Source organism: Podarcis liolepis (assembly GCF_965112155.1).
Source record: "Podarcis liolepis genome assembly, chromosome: 11".
In the NCBI taxonomy this organism is placed as follows: Eukaryota; Metazoa; Chordata; class Lepidosauria; order Squamata; family Lacertidae; genus Podarcis; species Podarcis liolepis.
This window is the reverse complement of record NC_139565.1, coordinates 35,210,377-35,220,549: the sequence shown is the minus strand read 5'-3', so window position 1 is coordinate 35,220,549 and position 10,173 is coordinate 35,210,377. Positions and strand designations below refer to the sequence as shown.

Below are 10,173 nucleotides of genomic sequence, written 5' to 3'. Positions count from 1 at the left end.
CCTTGAGACAGAATCCTGAAGTAGCCTGCCTCAAGGGTTGCAAAGTAGACATCTGATAAAAGAAATTAGCATATTAAATTAGAAAAAACTGGCCAGGGTCATAAAATGGGTGGCTGGGTTGTTTGTTGCTCAGAAGAGAAACAATGTGAGACTTCATGTCAAAGCAATCAGTATACCTCTTTAATAAGGTATATTTTCGTGGGCAATATTCCAGTAAGTAGCAGCAGATTGTCCACTATGCATGAAAAACTGCAAGTCTAGATACATATTTATAGTTTGCATGAAGCTAATACTTTAAAAATGTTCTAGGAACTGTTAGGAATGAAGAAACATGATGCAACTGGGTTTTTTTGAAAACTAACTTTGCAAGGTAACTTACATATGGAAATCAGGCAAGGGATTGATTGATTGATTGGTTGGTTGGTTGGTTGGTTGGTTGGTTTGTTTGTTTGTTTGGTCTGTTTCCCACAACCAAACCAGAAATCTTGAAGAGCATGCTGCCTTAGTTGAACTCATACAAACACACTTGGTGGGGACACAGGAGAGGGCCTTCTCGGTGGCTCCTCCCATACTTTGGAACTCCCTCCCTAGAGAAGCTAAACTGGCTCCTTCCTTGCTGTCCTTCCACTGGCAGGTGAAGACTACCTTGTTCCAGTAGGCTACTGGGAACTTACTGCTTTTAATGAAAGGTCTGATGCCATACTGTTTTTACTGTAATTATTGTTCTGTTTAAAACGGATTAAATATGTGTAAATAGTATTAATTCTATCGATGTTTAATTGTATTTTAATGTTTGAGTTTTCTGTATTTTTAGAGGTTCTTGTTTTTATCTGTAAGCCACCTTGAGTCCCGTCATGGAAAAAGGCAAGGTATAAATATAATTATGATTATGGTAATTTCCTAAAGTACCCCATATGTTCCATAAGTATCCCATATTATGGGACCAGATTTCTCTTAATATTGGTCTGACTGAGGCTTAGATCTATTAAACTTTCCTTGGATTCATTCTGTGCCTATGTATCAGTGCTATAAAAATACATAATTCAGCTTGACAGTCTGTTTACGATGGGTTCCTTGCCTTTCAGGAATTTGCAGACACTGTACATTAATTGCAAGCCAACATAATGTCTAGAGAAACAGAAAGAATTAAGTACAGCCCTAGTGACTACTTGACAGATAGTCCATCTCTGTAGATAGCAGATATGGATTCTTTCAGTTTTGGAATGTTGATGTTTTGAATATTAGTGAGCAAAACTCACAAATCATGTATACTGTTGTCCATAGAACAAGATTAACAATGATGTATAGTGGGCTCAAGGTCCAGGCCACCACCATACCCTTTTGATTTAATTTATAATCTCTTTCAATCCCTCCTGGTTTCAAACAAAAACTCCGGAAATATCTGTGTTTGTATCTGTTGAAATTCCAGTGATTTGGGTTCAATTTCCACTTTGAGACATCAGTGTTTAAAGTCCAGAATAGGCCTGCAATCCAATCAATTGTGAATGATGCAAATCATTTTTAAAGACAGATTTCCCTACAATATACACATAAGTGGGGGGAAGCTGGGAAAGAATTACTTTAACATCCACCTTTCAGCTTTGTTTCAAACGACGTCCTGGGATGCATAGAGAAAAATACTTGGAAAAGGACCGCTGTGTGGGTCATAGAACCTCGGTTGAGTGTCTACTTCGTAATATAAAGGGTTATGGTATAACTTTCCGAACATTTAACAAATACCTCGGGGAAATGCTTGGGGAAAGCACCAACATATCCTGATCCTCTCCAACTTTTTATTTATTGAACTTTATTATCCTCCCCTTTCACAGAAGTAATTCAAAGCTACTTACAATAGCAATTAAACAGAATACCGTACTGTAAAACCAGCATAAAACAAAACAGGGGGAAATCTAAAACTCATTCATATTTCTTAAAAGGCAGGACTAAAAGATCCCACCTACTGAAGGCTACAGACAATTAAACACCAAAGGTGTGCCAGAATAGAAATAGTTTTGTCTGGTGCCTAAATATAAGTAATGATGACATCAGGTAAGTTTCCCTGGGGAAAGCATTTCAAACAGAGGAGCCAACTCCTAGGGGCCAAGGTCCCTTCAGCATCACCTCCGAAAATATTTGAGCCCTCCCTCACTGTTGATGGGTATTGCATCTTGAAATTGATTGTGCAGGTGGGGCTTACCTGCCCCCCATATTACATTCAAGTTGGCACCCCTGATTCCACAAGAGGGGTATCATATAATAAGCTGGTTCCCCTGACCACTGTGATGTGCCCCCAGCAAGAGAAGGGAAATATGCCAGTCCTGCAGTAGGTAAACTTGTCTCCTCTCCAGCGCCCCCCCCCCGCCCCCATTTCATGCCCTGGCCAGCGTGAGCTTGGTAGGGCACAGGAAACAACAGCTGCTATGCCCCCTGATTCTTCTCTGTCCACCACAGGATTGCTTTGTTAGTATGTTTGTTATTGTTATTTTATTGCCACCTTCTTTGAGAATGTTCAGCACATAAACCTACAAATTAAACGTGCAAATAACTAATATTGAAGAAGACATTAGAATAGAGAGTAGTGAAATACAAACCTCCTGGTCAGTGAAGATTTCAATAAAATTCTGAAATGAGAAGGAGCCTGATTGAAGAATGAGCTCGCCTGTGTTTTCAAAACTCTGCCCAGTTAGTACCAGGAGTTTGTGTCTTGCAGCATCTGTGATCATTAAGCGCACCTGTAGAAAAGGATTAAAACAAAAAATGCCCTTAAAATATCTCCTGCTTTCTACAGAGACTATCACTTCTACTTGACCTAAATAAACATGCATGCAACTGGCTTTGCATTTTATTTATCCCCAAACAGAGGAACACTAGAGATGGGGGAAGAGGGTTTGTGAAATATGGTGCACAACAGAACTCTGTAAGTTCAGCTTTCAAGGTAGCTTACACTCGAACAAAAATCTTAAAAATCTATCCCAAAATGAACTATAACCAGAAATAGAAGCAGTAGCACAGTGAAACAAATTTAAACCTATCAAGTTGAAGCAGCAGAGAAACAAATGCAGCCTATAAACTGAAATCAGTTAACATTTAGAAGGCCTGTGAAAATAAAAACAAAAACATATTTGTAATGTGTATGGGTTGCTCGTGCGTAAGTTGCCGCCTCTCCAGGCTTTGTTGCCTTGCTAAACCTTTCAGTCTGGGCAGCCCTTCACTTTGTGGCTGCCTCAGTCGCTAGCAGAATCCGTCAGTGGGCGTTTCTTAAATCTTTTCCAACATAAAAGTTGTTTGACACCCAGTCTCCTCCTACTCTCTCTGCGCGGAAGTCTTCTGCGCAGGGTGGGCGTGGGTAGTGGAGGACCTGTGCTCTCCCCGCTGGTGTCCGGTGAAGAGTCCTGGAGCCCTCTCGCCGATTCCCCCATCAGCCCCTCTATATCCCTGGTGTTGCACTGATTTGCTTCCCCATCTGCGGAGCTGCCTCTCTCCCTGCTAGGCCCTTCTCCAGCATCATTTGAGAGCCTTCCCTCCGCCTCTAGCTCCAATGTCAGTTCCCTGACAATATTCAAAGCAGATTACTTAACAAGCAGAATGGCTTTCTTTAGATCAAAAGCAAACACCATCAAAAATATGTTTTCTCAGTTGCTCCTCACTACTGTATTACTATCCCCCACGCTCTGCCATTATTTCTCAAGTGTATTCAATAGATTCACTTTGTCATACACGAACTATTTCTGCTAGGTGAATCAACTGAATTCTCTCAAAATACTTTCTCAGCAAGCTATCTTTATCTGTATATAAACAGTCAAACAATCAAATGCTTTTTTAAAAAAGGATGCCATGAAAAAAATCAGGACTGCCCTGAATTTCTGTTCAAGGACTCACCTTCCACAGATAATTCAAGGGCATTCACTAAAACACATGGAACAGCAAAGAAAAGAAATCCAATTATGGTTTGTCACTAATTGTATTGGGATATAAAAATGTAACATTACCCTTGATGGGGTCAAGTCCATTTTCTGTATGCATTTTTTTAAAAATAGATAGCACTCAACAATCAGATGAGTGCCACTTAAATCTTACCTGTTTTAATTGCATTAAAACTATTAAAAATTGTTTTATTGTTTCCTGTGTTTGGCACAAAAGCTCTGGGAAAATTGCCATAAGCTTTTGTACAAAGCCATTAGCTTTTTCAGCAAAAAAACAGCACCTCCACTTTGCTGATATTCCTGCACCCTGTTTATTTATTGATGGCTATAGATGGCATACAAGCAACATGTGTAGAAACTCTCTCTCTCTCTCTCTCTCTCTCTCTTTCTCTGGATACTGACTTAGAGAATGTTTATCTATTTGTAAACTGAAATATTTATGTCTGCTGCTATTAGAGACAAGAAGTTGGAAGTTCTGTTCAAATAAGGAGGGTGAAAGGAAACACAAATTTCGGCTAAAGAAATGCAAACAGATAATACAGTTGCAAAAATAAAAATTGAGAAACATGTTGCTAAAAATATTCATACAAGCTAAAAAAAACATGTTTAAATACATCAGAAGCAAAACACCTGTTCAGTAGAAAAATTAGATATTTGGATAAGAAGAGAGTCAAAAGAAGCTGATAAGATTGCAGCAAAGTATTCACTATAGAAGGTGTACAGCCTACACTGACCTTTTCAGGAACAGAATCTGAAGAGCTGATGCGAATATTGGTGACAAGAGATGAAATTAAATACCTTATTGACAAGCCAAAAATTAACAAACCACCAGGTTTGGTTGATATCCACCTGAGAGTTCTCAAATGTACTAAGATTGGCCTCTGTACCAGCAGACATCAGTTTTTTAAAAAGGGAACCAGATGGATGTGCAAAGTTACAGAGCAGTCCGCCACCTCTTGTGGGAGTCTGTTCCATGGTCAAACAGCTCTTACAGGTTACAGCGTTTGGGGCTTTTTAGTTTCAAAAAATATGTGTGTAAGGAGGAACATGACAGAAGCTTATAGAAGAATTCTTTATTCTTCTATAAAATGGTGTAGAGAAAGTGATAGAGGTTTTTCTCCTTTCTCATAATGCTAGAACCCAGGGTGATCCAATGAAACTGAATGTTCGAAGATTCCGGATAGACAAAAAGAGGGACGTCACACACCACATAGTTAAACTATGAAGTTCACTCCCACAAGTTCAACCATGGTTGTAATCAATTTGGATTATTCTAAAAGGGGAATAGACGAATTCATGGAATAGAAGGCTCTCTATGGCTCCTAGTCAATTATGGTTACTATGCTATCTCTAGGATCAGAGGCCTCTGAGGAGAGGTTGTTGAGAAACAACAGGAGATGGCTATCGCCCTCACATCCTACTTGTGGGCTTCCCATAGGCCTCTGGTTGCCCACTTTAGAAAACAGGATGAAGAACTTAAGTAGGCCTTTGGTCTGACCCAGCAAGGTTCTTGGTATGGTTTTGCTTCATAAATAGGCAAACAGAACTTTGACAAGGAAAAGGTAGATCATGGGAAGCAGCGGATTCTTATATTTTATTTTATTTTCAAAATAATGTATGTTTTCAAGACATTAGGTAAAGATAAAGGTACCCCTGCCCGTACGGGCCAGTCGTGTCCGACTCTAGGGTTGTGCGCTCATCTCACTTAAGAGGCCAGGAGCCAGCGCTGTCCGCAGACACTTCCGGGTCACGGTCACCAAGACATTGGTGGGCCATAAAAATGTCGGCCCAGATTTCAGAGATGGACATCAATGTCCTGGCTCTTATGAAATTTATTTATTTTATGTCCGCTGTGTACAATGCATTTATTTATACATTATTGATGAATTTACCTCAGTACTGACAGCTTCATCAGAAGGGTTGATGAGGACTACAGTTTCTAAGACATCACTTCTGTGGTGAAGGATTTTCTGACCTGCATAAACAGAAGGGAAAAAATGAATTGTAAGGTTTGCAGTACAGGTTTTTTTGTTTGTTTCCCTTAAGACAGTCTAGCTTCCGTAAGGCTAGCTCTTCTAATAAACTCACTCAGGAGTCCCATCTTGCTTTTCTCTGCCATATGAAATACTAGTGTTTTCAAATAAGATTGAGCAAAGATGGTAACATGAAAGCTCGGGCTGGGGGAACAAATTTGGTGTGATTGAGTGCCACGTAAGAGACTGTTGTTGTAAATACTCAATAGTTAGCATGTATCTATTTTTCAATGTAATGCTCATCAGTCTTGGAGCAGCTGCTCACAATAGGCTTCTGCCATTTTCTTCTTTCTTTGTGGCGTTTGGCAGCATTCTTATTGGTGCTCCTTTCTCTGAGAACAGAAGTGAGATTAATTAGCACTCGTATTGTGATTGTGAAGGGAATGTCATCCAGATACCCAAACGGCAATTAGTCCAGCACCCAGAAAAGAAGCCAGGCACAAAATTAATTTTTAAAGAATGAATGAATGAATCAACCTTTACAAAAAGAGTGCAAAAACACACCCTACACACATACACTTTAAAAACCTATGAAAAGGAGCACAGCAATGCCGGATAACAAATGTGCTGGTGTTCAAATCAATTGGTGTAAAAGCTCTGACATTTTTATGGATTTTTTTTTTTTTTTTTTTTTTTTTTTTTTTACTTATAAACATTTTCTGCCACAGGAGATTCTAGTGTGAAATACGGGATCTGGGCAACTACAGAAGGGTTCCAAAAGCCAAAAAATAACAATAATAAAAATAGTCTCTTGAATATAATTCACATACCTTTATATTTACACAATGCCTCAAGGCCACCTCTCCCCATATGAACCAATCTGGACCATGTGATCATCACCTGAGGTCCTTCTTCATATGCCTACTCTGTGAGAGGTCCAGGAGGCAGCAACATGAAAACCGGCCTTTTCTGTGGTGGCTACATATCTCTGTGTTACATATCTTTAGGAACCAGGCAAAAACATTCCTCTTATCTTTGGCTAATTGAACAATCTATGCCCTTTTAAACTGTGGGGGGTATTGGTTTTGTTTGCTATTATGCTATATATTTTTGTGTTTTTATATTGTAAACCAGCCTGTCATTTATGGATGAAGGGTGACACTAGTGGTCTCCTTCTATCCCATCTCTCAGCAGCCCCCTTTGTACCCCGGTTTTTAGTTTCACCTCCATCCCCGTGTCTATTCCTCCCTGCTCCTTTTCTGCCACCCCTACAATTCTGGAACAATGATGAAATACTAAACCAGATGGGGCCAATTGTTTCTACAGACACATTAGTCTGCTGATGGCATTGTTGAGAGTCAGGTGTGAAGGAACAACTGAACTGCCCCTTTTGCTCAGAAAGTTAATTTCCACAGGTCAGATTTTAACACTCTAGTCAGGCAGTCAAGTGACCTTTTACAATGTGATAGATATTATGCTGTTCCTGCTTTATGGATCATTTATTGTGAAGGCAACATCATCCATTTTGTGTAAGGTTTGCATACTGAAATAATAAATGAAGGCATAGGTAAATGAAGGAAGGATGGCTCTGACTCTTCCTCTACATTGTTACCTAAAATAATGTATCTTCCATCACAGAACATGTATATTTTCAGAGAGGTCAAATGAGATGGTGCCATTAGCTTTCATGGCACTGAATGCTAACTCTTTACTTAAGTATTCCTAATTAAAATGGAATCCATAGCATTTTGGTAGATGTACTCTGAAAGATGCTCGTTGGTTTAAAAAAAATCATAAAAAGAGAGGGAGACATTTGGTTCCTTCTGGGAGAAGTAGAATGTTCAAAAATTTTATGATGTGCCCTTACCTGGCTATTCTGAATACTTATTTGCCTATAACTTAAGGCTGCAATTCTATACACACTCAGCTGGGATCAAGTCCAACTGAGCGCAAGTGAATTCACTTCTGAGTAGACATGGATAGAATTCTGCTGCAAGTATTGCTTTTGATGGAATGAACAATATGTTTACTGCAGACATCACACCACAAGGGGCTTAACAGATGTCAGAGTCAGCAAAGCTCCCTAATGAATCTTCTGCTCACAACAAGTGAATAGGACTCTGAATAGTCAGCAGATTGTGAGTCCTCTATGTATTTGCAAATTAGCTCTGATGCATATAGACCCCCAACTTCCTCTTGCCTTGTAGTAGTATCCTTCTAATGATATATAAAAATAAAGAGGCAAAAAAATGCTTTGAAGGAAACAAGAATTTCACATCCAAGGTTCCCGTTCATTCTCGGATGTTTTTAAACGGCAGAAATAGTGGTGTGAGGGGGCAAGGGAGAAGAGAATGCCCTTTGAAAGAAATGCTTTGTGTAACAAACAGCAGCCTGAATATATTGTGTTAATGTTTTTAGTCAGACGAGACCACTGGCCTTGAATCAATGTTACTGTTATAGAGGGAAAACAAAAATCCCATTTAGAGATTACATGCCACACCACGTGGAATTTAATTTTTTCAGACTGGGTTTTAATGAAAGCTTTGATCACTTCTGAACCTTTGCGGGGCATGGGCTGCCTTAGACTTGAGGTGCGAAACAGAAATTGCACAGTTCAATTGCAACAGCAGGGGAGAAAGTTGTAGCTCCGATGTCAGTACAATCAGAATGTTCACCAAGTATTTCTCGCCATTCAAACTCTATGGTTATGGATGGCTGATCTGTGGTTTTAAGACACTGAACAAAAGCATTTTTCCTGGTGTCCCCACAGTGCAGCTTCACAGACTTCAGCTAAAGAATTAGCTGGGGAAATCACTTGTCAGTGACAGGAAGCACTCCCTCCCTCTCAACCCCCTTCCCCCCCCAGTCCAAATGGACAGGTTTTCCAATACTTCAGTCCCCCAGTGAATAAAAATAGAAAGCATGTATCTCACTGAGAGCCCAGCTCTTACTGTAGGTCAGAACAAGACAACTCAAGGAAAGCACTTATGGAGCTCGTGAATGGAAAAATAATGCAAGGCACTGATCAGCATAATAGGAACTAACTACCATACTGTGTCAAAACAATGAGCCATGCAGAATAGCCGCCTGTCTCCAATAACAGTCAGCCTTTTTCTGGACACATAATAGAATAACCCAGATTATACAGACATGCAAGCAAATGGCTCAATTGATAAGAGGTGCTCACAATGTGAATAGTGATGGAAGTGCTATTTGCAGAACAGAGGCTCACATCAGGTTTTTTTAAGGGTGTTTTTTTTTTAAGGCATACATGTGGGAAGACACAGGACAATTGACAATACAGTGGTGCCCCGCAAGACGAATGCCTCGCAAGACAAAAAACTCGCAAGACGAAAGGGTTTTTTGTTTTATGAGCTGCTTCGCAAGACGATTTTCCCTATGGGCTTGCTTCGCAAGACGGAAACGTCTTGCAAGTTTGTTTCCTTTTTCTTAACACCGTTAATACAGTTGCGACTTGACTTCAAGGAGCAACTCATTGAACGCGGTGTGGGAGCCTTTTTTGAGGTTTTTAAAGACTTTGGTGATTTTTGAAGCTTTTCCAAAACTTTCCCGACACCATGCTTCGCAAGACGAAAAAAATCGCAAGACGATAAAACTCGCGGAACGAATTAATTTCGTCTTGCGAGGCACCACTGTACAACATTCACTGAATTTCAGACCGATCTACAAGCTCATTAAATAAAAAAACATAAAATGTATTGGAGATAAAAAACTTGAAATGCAATTGACCTTATGCTTGCTTATCCAGCAGTAGGTTTGGCATAGCTGACTCTCAAGCTAAGTGTGCAGAGCACAACAACTTTCAGTTGGGCTAAACTATGAGGTCTTTCACATTACCCAATGCACATCTTCCTTACAGTGGAATAATATTGAAAGGGTTCACAGACATGGGCAAGAAGAGGCTGCGTGCGGCTATCCCATGAGCCAGGAATCGCGGGCAGCGGGAGGAAGGCTCCCCCAAGAGCCGCGCTCCCTTTAAAGAGGGACTGATGGGCTGCCCTTCTCCCTCCTTGGGGAAAAGCCCCCAAGAGCCGCACACACGCTCCACGCTGAGCACAGCCTCCAGCCTACAGTCACTCCATAAGATGCACACACATTTCCCCTTACTCTTTAGGAGGGGGAAGTGCGTCTTATAGAGTGAAAAATATGGTATACTATTCCCTGGGGTGGACTTTGGTCTTTCAAATTTCAATGGCATCCTGTGCAAGGCCAAAATTTGATGCCCCCACCTTCCTTTCTGCTCAATTCACTACGTC

The 10,173-nt window shown here is 40.3% G+C and overlaps 1 protein-coding gene across 1 annotated transcript in view; it reads right to left on the bottom strand.

Annotated features, from left to right (window-relative positions):
• The window catches only part of MAP1B (microtubule associated protein 1B), a 68,974-nt gene that overhangs the window by 19,448 nt on the left and 39,353 nt on the right, over nt 1-10,173 (bottom strand). The window contains exons 3-4 of the mRNA XM_083465141.1: nt 5,816-5,898; nt 2,592-2,732 (exon numbers count right to left, since the gene is read on the bottom strand). Coding sequence (XP_083321267.1) covers nt 2,592-2,732; nt 5,816-5,898 — 224 coding nt within the window. The remainder of the gene's footprint in view (nt 1-2,591; nt 2,733-5,815; nt 5,899-10,173) is intronic.